The following is a 23,416-nucleotide window of genomic DNA, read 5'->3' as shown; positions in this document are numbered from 1 at the left end:
AGTACAGGGGCTGCGCGTCCATTATCACAGCTCCCATATGTGACAGTACAAGTGCTGTACATGCTTGATCACTGTTCCATCACCGTCTATAGAAGTTGTGATCATACATGCACATTACCACTCTTTTCAATCAATCGTCATATCAGTTGGACCTTCCGCGATCATACATAGGTAATAAATACTATTGGTAGGATAACCCTTTTACTTGTGGTTTCATACTGTCCATCTGCTGGATTAGGGTATATAGACCTCCATAGAGGTGGGTCCTCGGCTTGGAGAGTTGAATCTTGCGATTGCTAACTGGTTTCCCTCCATAGGCCTGCGTGCGTCAAGCTCCAACATGTTGGCTATTCCTGCAGCTCGAATGGGGGATCAGCTGATCCTGGAGGAAGACCATGATGAAAGCTACATTCCTCAAGAGCATGGTAGGCGACGTGCTACAGATAACCAGATTATCACTAGAGGACTAGTAAACTAGGACTATTCGCTATGTATGACCTGTTTAGAAGCAGTACAGCAGGTCTACTGAGTAGTGTTGCTGTGAATCCAGCACTGAAACTCTTACTTAAAAGATGCAGCATTATCTCTTACTTGGAGCGTCACTGTGCTCCTCCCCTCTCCATAGACTTAAAATAGCAGCTGAAATCTGCTACCTGCAGAATATTTTGTCTTGAGCAAATGGATTGTAGCTGTTTTTTAGAGTGAGTTATAGGGAGGAGGGGAAGTGGCTTATAAGTGGAGAAAGAAGCAAATTTCTCTGATAAGATGCATTGCAAAGCTTCTTATGTTTACTCGTACTATTGATTTATGCAAAGCATGTGGAACAGACAGTCACCAGTTTAATGCAGCTGCCATAATGATCGTCCAACCCCAACACATCCTTATTTTGTAATGCAGGACATATAGAATCAATCACGACATGTTCCCGCTGTGTAAGTCGTTCTGGCGCATTGTTCAGCCAGATTGCATCCTGGCGACCGCCGTCATTAGGGCTGACGTTACTAACCTTTACTTAGTGTGAAGCTGTCACTTTGCAGGATTGTATTTTTGCAGTTCTGATATTGTCTCTTTTTACATTTATTTTTTAGAAATTCAGGAGTACGCCAGGATGATAGGGATCGATCCAGACGCTGAAGCTGAACTGATGTGGTTGGCTCGGGAAGGGATTGTTGCTCCTTTACCTCCAGATTGGAAGCCATGGTAAGGGAAAAGTCACGCCACACCTCACATCGAGCCCTAGTGGGGGAATCGCTCAGAAAAAAAAATAAGTCTAATGCCGACCATACACGATTGATGGCTGTCGGCTGAATGGTGCTGCGACTGATCGTTCTGCAGACAGCCGACTCTCCCATAGAGGAGCTCTTCCGTGCCCCCGACTGACCCGTCGGCCGGCTGCTTATCTCCGGAAGAACAATGTAACCAGCATTTTGAGATCGGACATGTGCAATCGACCATTAGTCGTCCTGCTTTATTTTGTGCTAGGCAGGGAGTCGCCGCCAGAAGTGTCTGCCAGTGACTTGCCTGCTTCTACCCACTGAAACACACATGTATGATTGGTCAATCCGAGCGTGCGTGTTTTTGGAGAGGTCGGGGTGATAGAGCTACCGTCTGCGTCTGTATTGAGTTGCATTGACAGATATTTGGTTATGATTGGAAACAGTCAGCAAAAGTTTCCTGGTTAAAGCTGTGATAACTTTCTGGTTGGTGGGTCTCATCTCTGAACCCCGCACCAATCGGCAGATTAGGGAATTTTCGCCCTGACCAAGAACTTTTATCCCCATTACAAAATGTAAGGCCCCTGACCGTCGCTTCATTTATTCTTTGACGGAAATAGCCGAGCGCAGAGAATGAATGGAACGGCGGCGTAATAGTGCAATTTTAAAAAGTTCCACTTGCAAGTTCCCAGTGGTCGGACCCCCACCAATTATTGTTATCACTCGTCCTGTGGAAGGTGATCACTTGTTTTCACCAGATAACTACTATAATGCCTGCTGTAAAGCCTACAGTCCTACGAGGCGAGTTACCAGCTCTCCGCAGACCGTGCCCTCTTGTTTGTCTTGCAGCCAGGATGTCACCGGCGACATCTATTATTTCAACTTTGCCACCGGCCAGTCCACGTGGGACCATCCAATAGATGAACATTACAGAGAGCTGGTCACAGAGGAGCGAGCAAAGCTGCAAAGCCAAAGTGGCGTAAAGAAGCGAGAGAAGAAAAAGAAGAAGGAAAAAAAGAAAGACAAGAAGGCGAAGGAACTTCCGAAACCTGCGATGGTGAGTGAAGGACTCTGCCAGGGACCTTTAAAGAATAAACAAGTCATTTATAGAAAGCTCGGTGGTTATAAGTCATCTGTGGATTATACCTGAAGGGTTGCTGAACTTCTTCTGTAGTGTGTATTCTCCGCCATAGACAAATGAGTTGTCCAAACTGTTTCTTTTTAGGAAATGAGCCCATCATGGCCTTTAGGTTAACATAAGGACTCGTCTTCTGACCCCCTGATGTTCGTCCGCACCCCTGCAGCCTCTGCGGTGTGACTGCTGTGGTCGTGTGATGTCACCTGCCAGAAGAGGAAATGATGGGGGGCGTAAGAGAGCACCAAATTAATAGTGTGCAGTTTATTGATCAGTATGCTCCACACCCCAGTGCTGCCTCCACCGTTGGCGGCAGACACAATCACCCGGCAATGATATGTGAATAGAAGAACGATATAAACACTGTTGAAGGAAAGGGCGCAAATAGTGTCTTACTTGAGAAGGTTAATCCATGGGATTGCGCTCACCAGATATGGTTAAGTTGAAGCATTGAAAAGATTCGCTGCAGCAGATCCACAAGTCCAGGAGAGACCAGTCGTTTAGATGCAGATTGGGATAAGTGTGTGAAATATCTGCGCTGCTGAATCACTAAAATTCCAGAGATTATTAGCACATGTGGCTTTATTATTCTACGCGTTTCAGAGTTCAAGAGTCCTTCATCAGGAAGCACCACAAGAACATGTTCCTGTGGTGCTTCCTGATGGAGGACTCTTGAACTCTGAAACGCGTAGAATAATAAAGCCACATGTACTAATAATCTCTGGAATTTTAGTGATTCAGCAGCGCAGATATTTCACACACTTATCCCAATCTGCATCTAATAGAAGAACGATGCAACATTGGGGGATTTTAGCAGATGTTTTTCAGTTCCTATCCAATGTCTGTCATCTTTATCATTCCACATCAACCTTAGTTGTTCAAATACGTCTGCTCTATAGTATCTCACCACTGAGGGGCAGCCCTGTCCTCCCTCTGTAATTGGGATGTATAATATGGCTGCTCTATAGTATCTCACCACTGAGGGGCAGCCCAGTCCTCTCTCTGTTATTGGGATGTATAATATGGCTGCTCTATAGTATCTCACCACTGAGGGGCAGCCCAGTCCTCCCTCTGTTATTGGGATGTATAATATGGCTGCTCTTTAGTATCTCACCACTGAGGGGCAGCCCAGTCCTCTCTCTGTTATTGGGATGTATAATATGGCTGCTCTATAGTATCTCACCACTGAGGGGCAGCCCAGTCCTCCCTCTGTAATTGGGATATATAATATGGCTGCTCTTTAGTATCTCACCACTGAGGGGCAGCCCAGTCCTCCTCCTGTTATTGGGATATATAATATGGCTGCTCTATAGTATCTCACCACTGAGGGGCAGCCCTGTCCTCCCTCTGTTATTGGGATGTATAATATGGCTGCTCTTTAGTATCTCACCACTGAGGGGCAGCCCAGTCCTCCTCCTGTTATTGGGATATATAATATGGCTGCTCTATAGTATCTCACCACTGAGGGGCAGCCCTGTCCTCCCTCTGTTATTGGGATGTATAATATGGCTGCTCTGTAGTATCTCACCACTGAGGGGCAGCCCAGTCCTCCTTCTGTTATTGGGATATATAATATGGCTGCTCTATAGTATCTCACCACTGAGGGGCAGCCCAGTCCTCCTTCTGTTATTGGGATATATAATATGGCTGCTCTATAGTATCTCACCACTGAGGGGCAGCCCAGTCCTCCCTCTGTTATTGGGATGTATAATATGGCTGCTCTGTAGTATCTCACCACTGAGGGGCAGCCCAGTCCTCTCTCTGTTATTGGGATGTATAATAGGGCTGCTCTATAATATCTCACCACTGAGGGGCAGCCCAGTCCTCCTTCTGTTATTGGGATATATAATATGGCTGCTCTATAGTATCTCACCACTGAGGGGCAGCCCAGTCCTCCTTCTGTTATTGGGATGTATAATATGGCTGCTCTTTAGTATCTCACCACTGAGGGGCAGCCCAGTCCTCTCTCTGTTATTGGGATGTATAATAGGGCTGCTCTATAATATCTCACCACTGAGGGGCAGCCCAGTCCTCCTTCTGTTATTGGGATATATAATATGGCTGCTCTATAATATCTCACCACAGAGGGGCAGCCCAGTCCTCCCTCTGTTATTGGGATGTATAATATGGCTGCTCTATAGTATCTCACCACTGAGGGGCAGCCCAGTCCTCCTTCTGTTATTGGGATGTATAATATGGCTGCTCTATAGCATCTCACCACTGAGGGGCAGCCCTGTCCTCCCTCTGTTATTGGGATGTATAATATGGCTGCTCTATAGCATCTCACCACTGAGGGGCAGCCCTGTCCTCCCTCTGTTATTGGGATGTATAATATGGCTGCTCTTTAGTATCTCACCACTGAGGGGCAGCCCTGTCCTCCCTCTGTTATTGGGATGTATAATATGGCTGCTCTATAGTATCTCACCACTGAGGGGCAGCCCTGTCCTCCTTCTGTTATTGGGATGTATAATATGGCTGCTCTATAGCATCTCACCACTGAGGGGCAGCCCTGTCCTCCTTCTGTTATTGGGATGTATAATATGGCTGCTCTATAGCATCTCACCACTGAGGGGCAGCCCAGTCCTCCCTCTGTTATTGGGATGTATAATATGGCTGCTCTATAGTATCTTACCACTGAGGGGCAGCCCTGTCCTCCTTTTCTTGGGATGCATAATATGGCTGCTCTTTAGTATCTCACCGCTGAGGGGCAGCCCAGTCCTCCTTTTTTTATTGGGATGTATAATATGGCTGCTCTGTAGCATCTCACCACTGAGGGGCAGCCCAGTTCTCCTCCTGTTATTGGGATATATAATATGGCTGCTCTGTAGTATCTCACCACTGAGGGGCAGCCCAGTCCTCTCTCTGTTATTGGGATGTATAATATGGCTGCTCTATAGTATCTCACCACTGAGGGGCAGCCCAGTCCTCCCTCTGTAATTGGGATATATAATATGGCTGCTCTTTAGTATCTCACCACTGAGGGGCAGCCCAGTCCTCCTCCTGTTATTGGGATATATAATATGGCTGCTCTATAGTATCTCACCACTGAGGGGCAGCCCTGTCCTCCCTCTGTTATTGGGATGTATAATATGGCTGCTCTTTAGTATCTCACCACTGAGGGGCAGCCCTGTCCTCCCTCTGTTATTGGGATGTATAATATGGCTGCTCTGTAGTATCTCACCACTGAGGGGCAGCCCAGTCCTCCTTCTGTTATTGGGATATATAATATGGCTGCTCTATAGTATCTCACCACTGAGGGGCAGCCCAGTCCTCCTTCTGTTATTGGGATAGCATTAAGCTACTTACTGGTAGCAGCATTTTTCGGAGGCCCATGACAGCACTACGAGAGAGGGGATCCGCCCTTCAGGAACAGGAAACCTACAGATACAAAAGGGCGGCACCTCTCCCCCTGCATCAGTTGTATATTAGAGCCTGAGAGGACTACCGCGGTTAGTAGCACACAAACATACATTATATACAGTTTATGTACAAAAATAATCCATCATATTGAACTATATACCACACGTGAGATCTATCTATCTCATTATATACATTATAGGAAGTGCAACCCCCACGTGAATAGGGAGGGAACTAAGGGTGCTGTCATGGGCCTCCGAAAAATGCTGCTACCAGTAAGTAGCTTAATGCTTTATTCGGACTCCCATGACAGCACTACGAGAGAATTACAGAGATGTAAACTACCTTAGGGAGGGACTATAGCCTGTAGCACCCTTAACCCGAAGGTGAGATCAGAAGAGAACCCCAAGTCCAACCTATAGTGCTTGAAAAAGGTGGAAGGGGATGACCACGTAGCCGCCTTACATATCTGGTCGATGGAAACTCCAGATCTTTCAGCCCAGGATGTAGCCATGGCCCGGGTGGAATGTGCCCTCAGATTCTGCGGAACAGGACCTCCACCTGCAGTATAAGCCAGAGAGATAGCCTCCCTAATCCACTTCGCTAACGTGCACTTTGACACTCTAAGACCTTTCCTGGGACCTTGGAAGGATAGAAACAAAGCCTCCTCTCTCTTCCAAGCATCAGTGACTGAAATATATTCTAAGAGACATCTCCTAACATCTAACGTATGGAGTAACTGTTCTTTGGAATTAGAAGGATTAGGGAGAAATGATGGTAGAACTATCTCCTGAGATCTATGAAAATCTGAGACCACTTTAGGTAAATAAGCTGGATCTGGTCTGAGGACTACTCTGTCCTGTAGAAACTCTGTATAGGGGGACAGCCTAGAAAGAGCCTGTATGTCTCCTACCCTACGAGCAGATGTAATTGCCACCAAAAATGCTGTTTTGAGGGATAGTAATTTAAGTGAGGCTGAATGTAAAGGCTCAAACGGTTCTTTAGTCAAAGCAGAGAGGACTAGATTGAGATCCCAAGGCATTGACCTATTCCTGTGTATAGGTCTGGACCTACTAGCTGCTTTGATGAACCTTGATACCCAATAATTACCAGCAATGTTACAAGAAAATAGGGCCCCTAGGGCTGAGACTTGTACTTTTAGCGTACTCGTGGATAGATTTAGCTCTAGCCCTCTCTGCAGGAATTCTAGAATCTGGTTAATTGGTAAACCCTCTTCGATATTAAAATTTGAAGAGGCCAGAAACTTCCTCCAAGTTCTAGAGTAGATCTTAGTTGTTATGAGTTTTCTACTCTTCATAAGGGTATCAATGAGATTTGGAGAAAATCCTCTGTTTTTTAACAGTGACCTCTCAAAGACCATGCCGTCAAATGGAGACCCTTCACTTGTGGATGGTTGATCGGACCTTGATGAAGTAGGTCCGGGATGTCCGGCAGTACCCAGGGGTCTTCCACCGACATGGTCCTGAGCCAGGAGAACCAAGCTCTTCGGGGCCAGAACGGAGCGATCAGTATGATTCTCGCTTGATCCTCCCTTATCTTTCTGACCACCAGAGGCAACAGGTTTAGCGGGGGGAACGCATAAGCCAACCGGAAATCCCATCTGATCAGGAAGGCATCCACTGCCAGCGGATATTCCCTGGGATTCAAGGAACAGAATATTTTCGTTTTTCTGTTGTCCTTGCTGGCAAATAAGTCCACCTCTGGATGACCCCACCTGCGGACAATTTGGTTGAAGATTTTTGAGTTCAGAGACCATTCTCCTTGTCTTAAGGTGTTTCGACTTAGAAAGTCCGCCCTTATATTTTCCTTCCCTTTTATATGCACTGCTGTTAAAGATAGAAAATGGTCTTCCGCTATCCGGAGCAGGCGGTCCGCTATTTCCATCAGGAACTCGGAGCGTGTTCCACCTTGGTGATTCACGTAGGCCACTGCCACCTGGTTGTCGGAGAGGATTTTGACATGGTGACCCTGTAGATACACGAGGAGTTCCTTAATTGAGAATTCAATTGCCATCAACTCCTTCTGATTGGAAGAGGCTGACATTTGGGGGTCCCATAGACCCTGGACTACCACGTCACCCATGTGTGCCCCCCACCCCGTGGGGCTGGCGTCTGTTGTGATTACCCGAGTCACCTGAGTCACCCAGGGAACTCCTGCTGACAGATTGTCTTCCTCTAGCCACCATCTAAGAGATGTAAGAACCCCTGGACTCAATGTCATCTGACCCTGCAAGGAACCCTGTAAGACCCTATCATAATGTAGTACGTCAAACTGTAAAGGCCTGGAGTGGAACTGGGCCCAACGGACGGCGGGGATACAGGAAGTTAGGGAACCTAACAAAGACATAGCCTGTCTAAGGGTCATGGATGGTTTATTAATTGCTTTTAACACCTGTTGTTGGATATGAAGCAATTTATCAGGCGGAAGACAGCATTGTTGGGACTCGGAATTTAACAGCAGCCCTAGGAACCTCTGGGTCTTTAGGGGTTGCAATCGGGATTTATCATAATTTATGATCCAGCCCAGATTTTCCAGTTTAAATATAGCTGTTTTAACCTGAGCCAGGCAATGGTCTACTGAGTTCCCCACTATTAGGAAATCATCCAGATAAGGAACAATGAGAATATCGGATTCACGTAAGTGCGCCATAACCTCCGCAACTACTTTAGTAAATACCCGGGGAGACGTTGAGAGGCCGAAGGGAAGGGCTCTAAATTGAAAATGGCGAACAATACCTCCCATAGACACCGCCACACGTAGAAACTTCTGGAAGTTTTCGTGGATAGGAACATGATAGTATGCATCCTTTAAGTCCACAACTACCATGAAGCAGTGTTTAAACAACATCTTTATTGCAGAACTGATTGACTCCATTTTAAACGTGTTATTAACCAGGTATTCATTAAGGGATTTAAGATTGATAATAGTCCTGAACGACTTGTCTGGTTTTTGAATCAAAAAAAGAGGAGAGTAGAATCCTCTTCCTCTCTCTGACTCCGGAACCTCAATCAGTACATTTTTACGGCATAAAGTCATGACCTCTGACTCTAAGGCCGTCTGCTCAATAGTGGAGGAACGCAAGGGGGTTAACATAAACTTATCCCGAGGCCAATGAACAAATTCCAATTTTAGGCCTTCCGATACAATACCTCGGACCCAGACACTATTCGTGATGTTAGTCCAAGCGGAAGAGAAGGTTGACAATCTCCCTCCCACAGGGATTGCTAGTCATTGGTCTGGTTTCTTACGTTCTTTTGAGGAACGGCGAAACATGTAACCCGTACCTCTCCTGCGTCTATCCTCCCATCTAAAATTTTCTCTAGAGGGTGAGGATGCGCGCTTCCTTCCACGACCAAATCTCCTTCTGTTAAATGGACGCCGGTAAGAAGCTGATGACAAATTAGGAAATTTCTTCTTATCATCTCCAGCCTTTTCGAGCAGCTCATCCAAGGTTGGCCCAAAGAGATATTCCCCTTTACATGGGATAGCGCATAATTTGGATCTTGACTGGATATCCCCCGACCAACACTTCAACCATAAGGCTCTACGAGCCGCGTTGGAGAGTCCTGCTGCTCTGGCCGCCATTCTGACCGAGTCCACCGACGCGTCCGACAAGAAAGCCGCAGCATCCTGAATCACTGGAAGCGCACCTAGAATAGAATTCCTGGAGGCGCCTTCTTTAAGCTGGGATTCCAACTGTTCCAACCAGACCATTAGGGATCTGGCTGTACAAGTCGCAGCCACTGCTGGCCTCAAGGATCCGGCTGCCATCTCCCACGTACCCTTAAGGAAGATCTCCGCCTTCCTGTCAAGAGGGTCTTTAAGGGACCCCATGTCCTCGAAAGGTAAAGCTGCTTTCTTAGATGCCTTCGCCACCGCCGCATCTAATTTAGGGGCCTTGTCCCAGGTATCCACATCCGTATCTTCAAAGGGATACCTGCGCTTTAAAGCCGGTGGCAAAGAACCTTTCTTCTCCGGTTTTTTCCATTCCCGGAGAATCAGGTCTTGAATCTTATCAATCACCGGGAAGGATCTGCGTTTCTTGTGTTCCAAGCCGCTGAACATTAGCTCCTGACGGGAAAGCTGAGTCTTAGGCTCTTCTAGGCCCATCGTACCTCTGACCGACTTGACTAACTTATCCACCCGGTCCAGAGGCAGACAGAATCGGCCAGATTCCTCTTCTGATGACGAGGAAGAGAGATTTGAGCGATAAGAACCTTCCTCTTTATCTTCCTCTGACGAATCAGAGATCACCGAGGCTCTCTGTTTTGAACTTCCCGCCTGGGACATAGACCGCAGGGATTCCCTTACTTCTGTACGGATCATCTCACGCAGATTAGCCGTAGAAGCAGATTCTTCCGCTACCTAGGGGAGGACAATAAGGGAGATACCATCTATCTAGCCTGATGTCACTCAACTCTTCCACTCCTGTAAACCTCACCGTCTGTTGTATACAGGAGGCACACAATTTTTTAGGGTAGGAATCTGGTAAGGGAACTTCACATAGGGCACACTCCTTATGTTTCGACTTTGCACTTCTCTTCCCCTAGAATGACAAAGTATAAGGGGCCCGCGTCACTGAGTGAACATTCACGTAGATCACTTACCAGTGTACGTGAAAGAGAAAGGTACCGGAACACGAGGGGGCTCCTTGCCAGTCGAAGCTCTAGATCCTTGCCTGGACGAGCTTTTACGGCTGGACTGGTCACTTCTGATATCCTTTCCCACGGCTTCCTGCCGTACTTTATCCAGAAGTTGAGGCTGCTGCTCACCATCATCTGCCATGATGAAGCTGTGGCCAAAAGCAGGGTTCTATCGCCAACACCTGCTTATATCCCCCTGTATTCCGGTCAGCAGGCCATCTGGCGTGTCCCCATTGGTTCCTGATGATCAGGCTGCAGCTGGGAGGTTAGCGATGGTAGTACAGAAGAACCGGCGACCGGACCATGGGCGCCGCCATCTTGGAAAGACCGCGCATGCGCAGTCAACCCGCAAACCGGAAGCGCCTGCCGGCTCCACCCCCGGCGCCCCAGCGTTCCGGAAACGCTCAGTGAGCGATGCAGGACGCCGGGAATGCCCAGCAGTGCTCTGGACGGCGCCCACTTCCGACGCCGCAACCACACCACCGCACCTCACTGCCGCCGTCTGCTCAGGGGGGGGAAATGAACTTACCAACGCCGGCTTCCGGAGACAAGGAATCCTCCGGACCCTGCTCCCTGCTGCCAACGCCACTGACGTGCAGTCCAGCCTGGACCACCGTGGCGTCTCCAGGACTTTCCGCACCGGTCGAGGTAGGAGACCCCCCCGCTACCAGATTCGACCGGCCGGCCTGGGCTCCTTACGAGATGAAATCTGTAGGATCCTGTCCCTCCAGGAACAGGAAACCAACTGATGCAGGGGGAGAGGTGCCGCCCTTTTGTATCTGTAGGTTTCCTGTTCCTGAAGGGCGGATCCCCTCTCTCGTAGTGCTGTCATGGGAGTCCGAATAAATATAATATGGCTGCTCTATAGTATCTCACCACTGAGGGGCAGCCCAGTCCTCTCTCTGTTATTGGGATGTATAATATGGCTGCTCTTTAGTATCTCACCACTGAGGGGCAGCCCAGTCCTCCCTCTGTTATTGGGATGTATAATATGGCTGCTCTGTAGTATCTCACCACTGAGGGGCAGCCCAGTCCTCCTTCTGTTATTGGGATATATAATATGGCTGCTCTATAATATCTCACCACAGAGGGGCAGCCCAGTCCTCCCTCTGTTATTGGGATGTATAATATGGCTGCTCTATAGTATCTCACCACTGAGGGGCAGCCCAGTCCTCCTTCTGTTATTGGGATGTATAATATGGCTGCTCTATAGCATCTCACCACTGAGGGGCAGCCCTGTCCTCCCTCTGTTATTGGGATGTATAATATGGCTGCTCTATAGCATCTCACCACTGAGGGGCAGCCCTGTCCTCCCTCTGTTATTGGGATGTATAATATGGCTGCTCTTTAGTATCTCACCACTGAGGGGCAGCCCTGTCCTCCCTCTGTTATTGGGATGTATAATATGGCTGCTCTATAGTATCTCACCACTGAGGGGCAGCCCTGTCCTCCTTCTGTTATTGGGATGTATAATATGGCTGCTCTATAGCATCTCACCACTGAGGGGCAGCCCTGTCCTCCTTCTGTTATTGGGATGTATAATATGGCTGCTCTATAGCATCTCACCACTGAGGGGCAGCCCAGTCCTCCCTCTGTTATTGGGATGTATAATATGGCTGCTCTATAGTATCTTACCACTGAGGGGCAGCCCTGTCCTCCTTTTCTTGGGATGCATAATATGGCTGCTCTTTAGTATCTCACCGCTGAGGGGCAGCCCAGTCCTCCTTTTTTTATTGGGATGTATAATATGGCTGCTCTGTAGTATCTCACCACTGAGGGGCAGCCCAGTCCTCCTTCTGTTATTGGGATATATAATATGGCTGCTCTATAGTATCTCACCACTGAGGGGCAGCCCAGTCCTCTCTCTGTTATTGGGATGTATAATATGGCTGCTCTTTAGTATCTCACCACTGAGGGGCAGCCCAGTCCTCTCTCTGTTATTGGGATGTATAATATGGCTGCTCTTTAGTATCTCACCACTGAGGGGCAGCCCAGTCCTCTCTCTGTTATTGGGATGTATAATATGGCTGCTCTTTAGTATCTCACCACTGAGGGGCAGCCCAGTCCTCCCTCTGTTATTGGGATGTATAATATGGCTGCTCTGTAGTATCTCACCACTGAGGGGCAGCCCAGTCCTCCCTCTTTTATTGGGATGTATAATGTGTCTGCTCTTTTATTGGGATGTATAATATGTCTGCCTTGACTCTCTGCTGCTTTCCCTGCAATATATACTTTAATATGATGGTGTGCAATTTTTTGAGTATTTTCATGGGGACTGTGATAGGGAGGTAGCGGAATTCGTACAATATTTGGGGGATTATGAACATTTTTACGGACGCTATTCTGCCTAGCAAGGACATGTCGTGTTCCTTCATACGCAGCGTGTCGTCTTTGATCTTTTGTCTCAGAGCCTCATAATTCAGTAAGAGCATTTTCTCTGCTGAGATTGCTAATTGTATTTCGAGATGTGTTATATTTTCATTGTCCCATGTAAAGGGGTATTTAGCTTTTAGGTTTGCAGAATGTGGTGCGGAGGGTGTTAGATTTAAAATTTGGCACTTGGGGATATTAGTAATATGATACTCGGGTGAATGAGTCTATCACTTCAGTAAAGGTACCTTCACACTGAACAACTTAACAACGATAACGATAGCGATCCGTGACGTTGCAGCGTCCTGGATAGCGATATCGTTGTGTTTGACACGCAGCAGCGATCAGGATCCTGCTGTGACATCGCTGGTCGGAGCTAGAAGGCCAGAACTTTATTTCGTCGCTGGATCTCCCGCTGAATCGGCGTGTGTGACGCCGATCCAGCGATGTGTTCACTGGTAACCAGGGTAAATATCGGGTTACTAAGCGCAGGGCCGCGCTTAGTAACCCGATGTTTACCCTGGTTACCATTGTAAATGTAAAAAAAAAAAACACATACTCACATTCCGGTGCCTGTCACGTCCCCCGGCGTCCGCTTCCCTGCACTCCTCCTGCATCCTGTGTCAGCGCCGGCCGGCCGTAATGCAGAGCACAGCAATGACGTCACCGCTCTGCTTTACGGCCGGCGCTTACACAGGATGCAGGAGGAGTGCAGGGAAGCGGACGCCGGGGGACGTGACAGGCACCGGAATGTGAGTATGTGTTTTTTTTTTTTTTTTTACATTTACAATGGTAACCAGGGTAAATATCGGGTTACTAAGCGCGGCCCTGCGCTTAGTAACCCGATGTTTACCCTGGTTACCCGGGGACTTCGGCATCGTTGGTCGCTGGAGAGCTGTCTGTGTGACAGCTCTCCAGCGACCACACAAGGACTTTCCAACGATCACGGCCAGGTCGTATTGCTGGTCGTGATCGTTGGAAAGTTGCTGAGTGTGACGGTACCTTTACTCTATTGAGTGATTCTTCAGGATTGATAAGGGATAAAATAATGTTGTCAGCAAACAGACTGCTTTTGTGCTCCGCGTTTCCAATTATAATACCGGTTATTCCAGGGTGCGATCTGATTTTTTTCTGCTAAGGGTTCAATTATGAGCACGAATATTAGAGGAGAGCGCTGCGTGGGCACCCCTGTATTGTGCCATTAGTGATACTGAATGTCTCTGACATCATTCCCAAAATGAGAACTGAGGCTGATGGGTTAGAGTATAGAGGGGCAATCGTTCGGAGTATATTACCGCCAAATCCAAATTTAGACAGTACTTCAAACAACCCCCCCCAATACACCTGATCAAACGCCTTCTCGATATCCAAAGAAAGGAGCTTAGAGGGGGTCTGCCTCCCCCTGGTTATATAGATAGAAGGGGTCCCCTCTCCCGGCTCTATGGATAGAGGGTCCCCTCCCTCGACTATATGGATAGAGGGGGCCCGCATCCCCCCGGCTATATGGATAGAGGGGGTCCCCTAACCCCAGCTATATGGATAGAGAGGGTCCCCTCCCTCGACTATATGGATAGAGGGGGTCCGCCTCCCCCCGGCTATATGGATAGAGGGGGTCCCCTAACCCCAGCTATATGGATAGAGAGGGTCCCCTCCCTCGACTATATGGATAGAGGGGGTCCGCATCCCCCCAGCTATATGGATATAGGGGGTCCGCCTCCCTCCGGCTATATGGATAGAGGGGGTCCGCATCCCCCCAGCTATATGGATAGAGGGGGTCTGCCTCCCCCTTGCTATATGGATGATTTCGATCATTCTCCTCGTGCCGTCCAAGGTCTGTCTAGATTTAGCAAAACCCACTTGATCTTTTTGCACTAAGGTCGGAATTGTTTCTGAGATTCTACTAGCTAGAATTTTGGAATAGATTTTTGAGACCGTTTTCAATAATGACATCGGCCTAAAATTGGCGGTCCGATCAGGGGCTTTCCCTGGTTTTGGGAGGGGTATAATTGTTGCCTGAATCATCTCTTTAGGTATTTTCCCAGTTTGCATAAAATTTTGGAAAATTGACGTCATGTAAGGGGTTAGTATGTCCTGAAATGTTTATTTTTTTTATTTTTATTTTTTTTTTTACAACTGTAAATTTTTATTAAAGTTTAAATTTAAACAATTACACACATCAATCCAGATAACGATGCAGTAAGATTCTAGACATCAGTCAAAATGTAATGGAAATGCCAAAATAGAAAAAAAGACATTTGAGAAATCTTCAAGTAGAAAATACGCTATAGGTAAGAATGATTGATTCCACTCAGGGTGGATTTGATTTAAATCTAACTGATTTAAATCACGATTTAAATCACTAGTCGGTAAGGCTTGATTTAAATCAGTGATTTAAATCAAAGTTTCTACCTAACTGAATTTGACTCCACAGAGGTCCCAGCCTCTTCTTCACGGCAAAAATGTTACAACATGAACAGAGTTGAGAAAAAGACCTTAATCCTATTGTTCTACAAACCTATGAATACAGAATCAACCCCTTCAGTGCCAAGTCCAAGAAGTTAGACAATATGTTTCTGATTGTTTGGAGTGGAATAGATCTGCACAACGCAAGAAGAATGTGAATCTAAGTGTGAGGAGGAGGAAGGGCAAGCAGACAAGAAAATGAAAGTGAAACTTTGAGCACAATACTGCAGCATAGCCACAGACAAGTCTGGATCTGTTTGTGTGTACGATCTGAGGTTTATTACATTCTTTCCTTTATAATGGCAGCAGGCCGTAAAAGAGACCCAGTTTGGGAATATTTTAATGAAGCTCCTTCGCCTATCGGTAAGGCAGGCATGCGTGCAAAATGCAAACAATGCAACAGAGATGCAAGGCCTGGTGGCGCGAATGAGGCAACATCATGAGAAGTGCGGTGATGAAGATGACTCATGCCTGCCTTACCGATAGGTAAAGGAGCTTCATTAAAATATTCCCAAACTGGGTCTCTTTTACGGCCTGCTGCCATTATAAGGAAAGAATGTAATAAACCTCAGATCGTACACACAAACAGATCCAGACTTGTCTGTCTGTGGCTATGCTGCAGTATTGTGCTCAAAGTTTCACTTTCATTTTCTTGTCTGCTTGCCCTTCCTCCTCCTCACACTTAGATTCACATTCTTCTTGTGTTGTGCAGATCTATTCCACTCCAAACAATCAGAAACATATTGTCTAACTTCTTGGGCTTGGCACTGAAGGGGTTGATTCTGTATTCATAGGTTTGTAGAACAATAGGATTAAGGTCTTTTTCTCAACTGTGTTCATGTTGTAACATTTTTGCCGTGAAGAAGAGGCTGGGACCTCTGCGGAGTCAAATTCAGTTTTGAGAACTGCGTAAGTAAAGCGAGCGTCTGTGATAATATAGGAGAGAAACTGCCCACTAATCCTACAGAAACCTCTGGAAGAGCATGGCATTGTGAATGTTACACATATACAGCCTTTATTCTACTGAGTTAAACAACTCAGATTTATCTCATGATGGAAGAACCTTTGGATGGTAAAATATTTTCCTCAAAAAGCAGTTTATTGAAAAAAATCCGATTTAAATCAAAAAAATCCGATTTAACCCCTCTGTGACCTTAGACGTACTATCCCGTCGAGGTGCCCTGGGCTTATCTGACCCTGGACGGGATAGTACGTCATAGCCGATCGGCCGCGCTCACGGGGGGAGCGCGGCCGATCGCGGCTGGGTGTCAGCTGCTTATCGCAGCTGACATCCGGCACTATGTGCCAGGAGCGGTCACGGACCGCCCCCGGCACATTAACCCCTGGCACACCGCGATCAAAGATGATCGCGATATGCCGGCGGTGCAGGGAAGCACCGCGCAGGGAGGGGGCTCCCTGCGGGCTTCCCTGAGACCCCCGGAGCAACGCGATGTGATCGCGTTGCTGCGAGGGTCTCACCTCCCTCCCTGCTCAGTCCAGCTCCGGATCCAAGATGGCCGCGGATCCGGGTCCTGCAGGGAGGGAGGTGGCTTCACAGAGCCTGCTCAGAGCAGGCACTGTGAAGCCTGCAGCGCTGCATATCAGATCAGTGATCTGACAGAGTGCTGTGCAAACTGTCAGATCACTGATCTGTGATGTCCCCCCCTGGGACAAAGTAAAAAAGTAAAAAAAAAATTTTCCAAATGTGTAAAAAAAATAAAAAAAATATTCCAAAATAATGAAAAAAAAAAAAATATTATTCCCATAAATACATTTCTTCATCTAAATAAAAAAAAAAAACCCAATAAAAGTACACATATTTAGTATCGCCGCGTCCGTAACGACCCGACCTATAAAACTGTCCCACTAGTTAACCCCTTCAGTAAACACCGTAAGAAAAAAAAAAAAAAAACGAGGCAAAAAACAACGCTTTATTATCATACCGCCGAACAAAAAGTGGAATAACACGCGATCAAAAGGACAGATATAAATAACCATGGTACCGCTGAAAGCGTCATATTGTCCCGCAAAAAAAGAGCCGCCATACAGCATCATCAGCAAAAAAATAAAAAAGTTATAGTCCTGAGAATAAAGCGATGCAAAAATAATTATTTTTTCTGTAAAATAGTTTTTATCGTATAAAAGCGCCAAACCATAAAAAAATGATATAAATGAGGTATCGCTGTAATCGTACTGACCCGAAGAATAAAACTGATTTATCAATTTTACCAAACGCGGAACGGTATAAACGCCTCCCCCAATAGAAATTCATGAATAGCTGGCTTTTGGTCATTCTTCCTCACAAAAATCGGAATAAAAAGCGATCAAAAAATGTCACGTGCCCAAAAATGTTTTCAATAAAAACGTCAACTCGTCCCGCAAAAAACAAGACCTCACATGACTCTGTGGACCAAAATATGGAAAAATTATAGCTCTCAAAATGTGGTATTGCAAAAAATATTTTTTGCAATAAAAAGGGTCTTTCAGTGTGTGACGGCTGCCAATCATAAACATCCGCTAAAAAACTCGCTATAAAAGTAAATCAAACCCCCCTTCATCACCCCCTTAGTTAGGGAAAAATAAAAAAAAATGTATTTATTTCCATTTTCCCATTAGGGTTAGGGCTAGGGTTAGGGCTAGGGTTAGGGCTAGGGTTAGGGTTAGGGTTAGGGCTAGGGTTAGGGCTAGGGTTAGGGTTAGGGTTAGGGCTAGGGTTAGGGCTAGGGTTAGGGTTAGGGCTAGGGTTAGGGATAGGGCTAGGGTTAGGGCTAGGGTTAGGGTTGGGGCTACAGTTAGGGTTAGGGTTTAGATTACATTTACAGTTGGGAATAGGGTTGGGATTAGGGTTAGGGGTGTGTCAGGGTTAGAGGTGTGGTTAGGGTTACCGTTGGAATTAGGGTTAGGGGTGTGTTTAGATTAGGGTTTCAGTTATAATTGGGGGGTTTCCACTGTTTCGGCACATCAGGGGCTCTCCAAACACGACATGGCGTCCGATCTCAATTCCAGCCAATTCTGCGTTGAAAAAGTAAAACAGTGCTCCTTCCCTTCCGAGCTCTCCTGTGTGCCCAAACAGGGGTTTACCCCAACATATGGGGTATCAGCGTACTCAGGACAAATTGGACAACAACTTTTGTGGACCAATTTCTCCTGTTACCCTTGGGAAAATACAAAACTGGGGGCTAAAAAATAATTTTTGTGGGAAAACAAAAAGATTTTTTATTTTCACGGCTCTGCGTTATAAACTGTAGTGAAACACTTGGGGGTTCAAAGTTCTCACAACACATCTAGATAAGTTCATTGAGGGGTCTAGTTTCCAATATGGGGTCACTTGTGGGGGGTTTCTACTGTTTAGGTACATTAGGGGCTCTGCAAACGCAATGTGACGCCTGCAGACCAATCCATCTAAGTCTGCATTCCAAATGATGCTCCTTCCCTTCCGAGCCCTCCCATGCGCCCAAACGGTGGTTCCCCCCCACATATCGGGTATCAGCGTACTCAGGACAAATTGGACAACAACATTTAGGGTCCAATTTCTCCTGCTAACCTTGGAAAAATACAAAACTGGGGGCTAAAATATAATTTTTGTGGAAAAAAAATATTTTTTATTTACATGGCTCTGCGTTATAAACTGTAGTGAAATACTTGGGGGTTCAAAGCTTTCACAACACATCAAGATGAGTTCCTTAGGGGGTCTACTTTCCAAAATGGTGTCACTTGTGGGGGGTTTCTACTGTTTAGGTACATTAGGGGCTCTGCAAACGCAATGTGACGCCTGCAGACCATTCCATCTAAGTCTGCATTCCAAATGGTGCTCCTTCCCTTCCGAGCCCTCCCATGCGCCCAAACGGTGGTTCCCCCCCACATATGGGGTATCAGCGTACTCAGGACAAATTGGACAACAACTTTTGGGGTCCAATTTCTCCTGTTACCCTAGGGAAAATACAAAACTGGGGGCTAAAAAATAATTTTTGTGGGAAAAAAATTTTGTTTTATTTTTATGGCTCTGCATTATAAACTTCTGTGAAGCCCTTGGTGGGTCAAAGTGCTCACCACACATCCAGATAAGTTCCTTAGGGGGTCTACTTTCCAAAATGGTGTCACTTGTGGGGGGTTTCAATGTTTAGGCACATCAGTGGCTCTCCAAACGCAACATGGCGTCCCATCTCAATTCCTGTCAATTTTGCATTGAAAAGTCAAATAGCGCTCCTTCCCTTCCGAGCTCTCCCATGCGCCCAAACAGTGGTTTACTGCCACACATGGGGTATCAGCGTACTCAGGACAAATTGCACAACAACTTTTTGGGTCCAATTTCTCCTGTTACCCTTGGTAAAATAAAACAAATTGGAGCTGAAGTAAATTTTTTGTGTAAAAAAGTTAAATGTTCATTTTTATTTAAACATTCCAAAAATTCCTATTAAACACCTGAAGGGTTAATAAACTTCTTGAATGTGGTTTTGAGCACCTTGAGGGGTGCAGTTTTTAGAATGGTGTCACACTTGGGAATTTTCTATCATATAGACCCCTCAAAATGACTTCAAATGAGACGTGGTCCCTAAAAAAAAATGGTGTTGTAAAAATGAGAAATTGCTGGTCAACTTTTAACCCTTATAACTCCCTAACAAAAAAAAAAAATTGGTTCCAAAATTATGCTGATGTAAAGGAGACATGTGGGAAATGTTACTTATTAAGTATTTTGTGTGACATATCTCTGTGATTTAATTGCATAAAAATTCAAAGTTTGAAAATTGCGAAATTTTCAAAATTTTCGCCAAATTTCCGTTTTTTTCACAAATAAACGCAGGTAATATCAAAGAAATTTTACCACTATCATGAAGTACAATATGTCACGAGAAAACAATGTCAGAATCACCAGGATCCGTTGAAGCGTTTCGGAGTTATAACCTCATAAAGGGACAGTGGTCAGAATTGTAAAAATTGGCCTGGTCATTGACGTGCAAACCACCCTTGGGGGTAAAGGGGTTAAATAAAAAAAAAATCCGATTTTTTTTTTTTTTTTTTTTTTTTTTTTTTTTTTTTTTTAAAACATTGATTTTTATCCACCCTCATTCCACTGCATGGTGCATGGTAGATCAGACTTACAATCCATTGGATGATGCCAAAACAAAAAAATAAGGAAAAGACCTAGACAGGGAGGGATAAGGAGAAGGGGGAAGAGGCACAAACTTGTGTAGGAATTTTAAGAGAAATCATTCCTAACCGCCAAACTGAGCCCAGTAATAGTGCCAGGGAGCCCAAATCGTATCAAACCTGTCCACTCCAGCTCTCATCAAAGCCGTCATGTATTCCATTCTACGGATATCGGCAATCCTATTTGGGAGGGGGACAGGCCTGTTCCCAATTAAGAGCTATCAAACATTGCGCCGCAGTGAGAATGTGTAACAGCAATTTAGCTGAATGTTTCCCCATCCTCTTAGGAGAGGCATTAAGAAGGAAAGTGGCTGGGTCCAGTTCCACCTCCACAAAAAGAACCCTGCAAATCAAGGCTCTCGCTTCCTCTCAAAAATTATGATTTCTGGCAAGACCAAAAGATGTGATCTTGAGAGCCAGCTTCCAAACCACAACGCCATCAAAGGTTCGAGAGGTATGGAGGAGATCCGGAGCGTGAAACCAGAACATCAAAATGTTAGGCTATGTTCACACTTTGCAGATTCCACTGCGGATTTTTCCGCAGCAGAATTCCCAAATCCGCAGTGAAAACCCGTCGCGGTTTTTACTGCGAATTTATTGCGGTTTTTACTGCGTTTTCTTCTGCGGATTTTCATCTGCAGTTTTCTATTGGAGCAGGTGAAAATCCGCAGAAAAGAAGTGACATGCTGCGGAATGTAATCCGCAGCGTTTCCGCGCGTTTTTTTCCGCAGCATGTGCACTGCGTTTTTTGTTTCCCATAGGTTTACATTGGACTGTAAACTCATGGGAAACTGCTGCGGATCCGCAGCGGTCAAATCCGCTGCGGATCCGCAGCAAAATCCGCAAAGTGTGAATATAGCCTAATACTGGTTCTCCTTATAGAGAGTGCAAATGGAGGACTTAGCTGCCCTATCCCAAATATGTTGCCAGGTTTGAGGCCACAGACCTCTCCCCAAAATGGAGACCCATCTACTCATGTACGGGTGTTTTAATTGCTGACCCCCTTGGGGATGATTTATTATATTATATATTTCCGAGATTAATCTTTTGGTAGATGGGCCCCTCTTACAAATCCTCTCAATCGGATGGTGGGGACACCTTTAATGGTCCATATAACGACCAAGCCAGGTGCTTAATCTGCAGGAACTGAAAGAACTCCCTGTTATAGGAAATCTAGACTTGATATCGTCATACGAGAGAACCTCCAGAGTGCCACCATCCGCCGAAATCCACGGGTGAACCACCGGGCTGGTAAATAAATGATATCATTGGCGAGTTGCTAGAGGCCAAGTTAAAGCTCCTCTTACTCTAACCAGACCTCTCTTGTGAACTGTAGGGGTCCCAATAGCGGGAATGAAGCCCTGATGGGTTTGTTTGTCCATAATAAAGCACTCGGGTGGATGGGGCTAGCCATAACTTTTCTATTTCCGTCCATTTGTTATAAGCCCACAAAGAGGCCCGTGGGGGGATCCTATGTAGATGAGCCTCCCATTAATACCCAACAATACCAGGGACAGAGACCCCCCCCCCCTGTGTCCTATGGGAGACAAGGACACGCTTAGAGATACGATGGCGCCTACCATTCCCTATGAACTTCATCATAGAACCCTGAGGGGACTTAAGTTCCCTCATACGAACTTTAACCGGAAGAGTTTCAAAATAGTAAAGCATCCTAGGGAGGAGAGACATCTTAATGGAAGCTATACGACCCGTCAAGGAAAGCGAAAGGGGCATCCATATATCTAATAATTTCCCCATTTTAGAAAACAATGATGGAAAATTGCAATTAATAAAGTGTATTGTAAGAAGAGGACAGGTGAACCCCAAAATACTTAACCGCTTCAGTTTTCTATCTAAATGTAAAATTTAATTTCAAGTGATGCAGAACACCCGCAGGAACATTTAACAGCATGGCTTCTGATTTAGTAGTGTTTATTTTATAACCCGTAAATCTTTAACACCTCCATAAGATTGGGTAAAGTAGTTTAGTAAGGGTCAAAAGTACATTATCCGCAAACAGTGAGATCTTGTAGACTTTATTTCTGATCTCTACTCCTGAAATATTAGGATTCTGCCGTATCATGGCAGCCAAAGGCTCTATGCACAGAACATATACACACCTGGTCAAAATTGTTGGTACCCCTCGTTTAATGACAGGAAAACCCACAATGGTCACAGAAATAAGTTGAATCTGACAAAAGTAATAATAAATAAAAGATCTATGAAAATGATCAAATGAAAGTCAGACATTGCTTTTCAACCATGCTTCTACAGAATTTAAACTTATGGAATAGGCCAGGACAGAAATGATGGCACCCCTAAAAATAATATGACAAAAGGGACATGTTAAATGGCGATATGATAACTAGCACCACAGGGGTCTACAATCGTGGAATCAGTGAGTGGCCGGTATATAGGGCTACAGACACTGTGCTGTGTGGTGACATGGTGTGTATCACATTCAACATGGACCAGAGGAAGCGAAGGAAAGAGTTGTCTCAGGAGGTTAGAAAGAAAAATATAGGCAAACATGCTAAAGGTAAAAGTTATAAGACCACCTTCAAGCAGCTTGACGTTCCTGTGACTACAGTTGCACATATTATTCAGAAATGTAAGATCCATGGGACTGTAGCCGACCTCCCTGGACGTGGCCGCAGGAGGAACATTGGTGACAAATCAAAGAGATGGATAATACGAATGGTGACAAAAGATCCCAGAAAAACTTCTAAACAGATTAAAGGTGAACTTCAAGCTCAAGGAACATCAGTGTCAGATCGCACCATCCGTCGTTGTATGAGCCAAAGTGGACTTCATGGGAGACCACCAAGGAGGACACCATTGTAGAAAAAAAGCCAGACTGGAATTTACCAAACTACATGTTGACAAGGCACAAAGCTTCTGGGTGAATGTCCTATGGATGAGACAAAAATGGAACTTTTTGGCAAGGCACATCAGCTCTATGTTCACAAACGGAAAAATGAAGCATATCAAGAAAAGAACACTGTCCCTACTGTGAAACATGGAGGAGGCTCTGTTATATTCTGGGGCTGCTTTGCTGCATCTGG

At 45.8% G+C, this 23,416-nt stretch overlaps 1 protein-coding gene across 1 annotated transcript in view; it reads left to right on the top strand.

Annotated features, from left to right (window-relative positions):
- Window positions 1-23,416, top strand: part of CEP164 (centrosomal protein 164) — an 86,719-nt gene that overhangs the window by 7,403 nt on the left and 55,900 nt on the right. Inside the window, exons 2-4 of the mRNA XM_069741940.1 lie at window positions 318-425; window positions 1,089-1,200; window positions 2,064-2,271. Coding sequence (XP_069598041.1) covers window positions 318-425; window positions 1,089-1,200; window positions 2,064-2,271 — 428 coding nt within the window. The remainder of the gene's footprint in view (window positions 1-317; window positions 426-1,088; window positions 1,201-2,063; window positions 2,272-23,416) is intronic.

This window comes from Ranitomeya imitator, chromosome 10 (assembly GCF_032444005.1).
Source record: "Ranitomeya imitator isolate aRanImi1 chromosome 10, aRanImi1.pri, whole genome shotgun sequence".
Classification (NCBI taxonomy): domain Eukaryota; kingdom Metazoa; phylum Chordata; class Amphibia; order Anura; family Dendrobatidae; genus Ranitomeya; species Ranitomeya imitator.
This window is presented reverse-complemented; position numbering and strand designations above follow the sequence as displayed.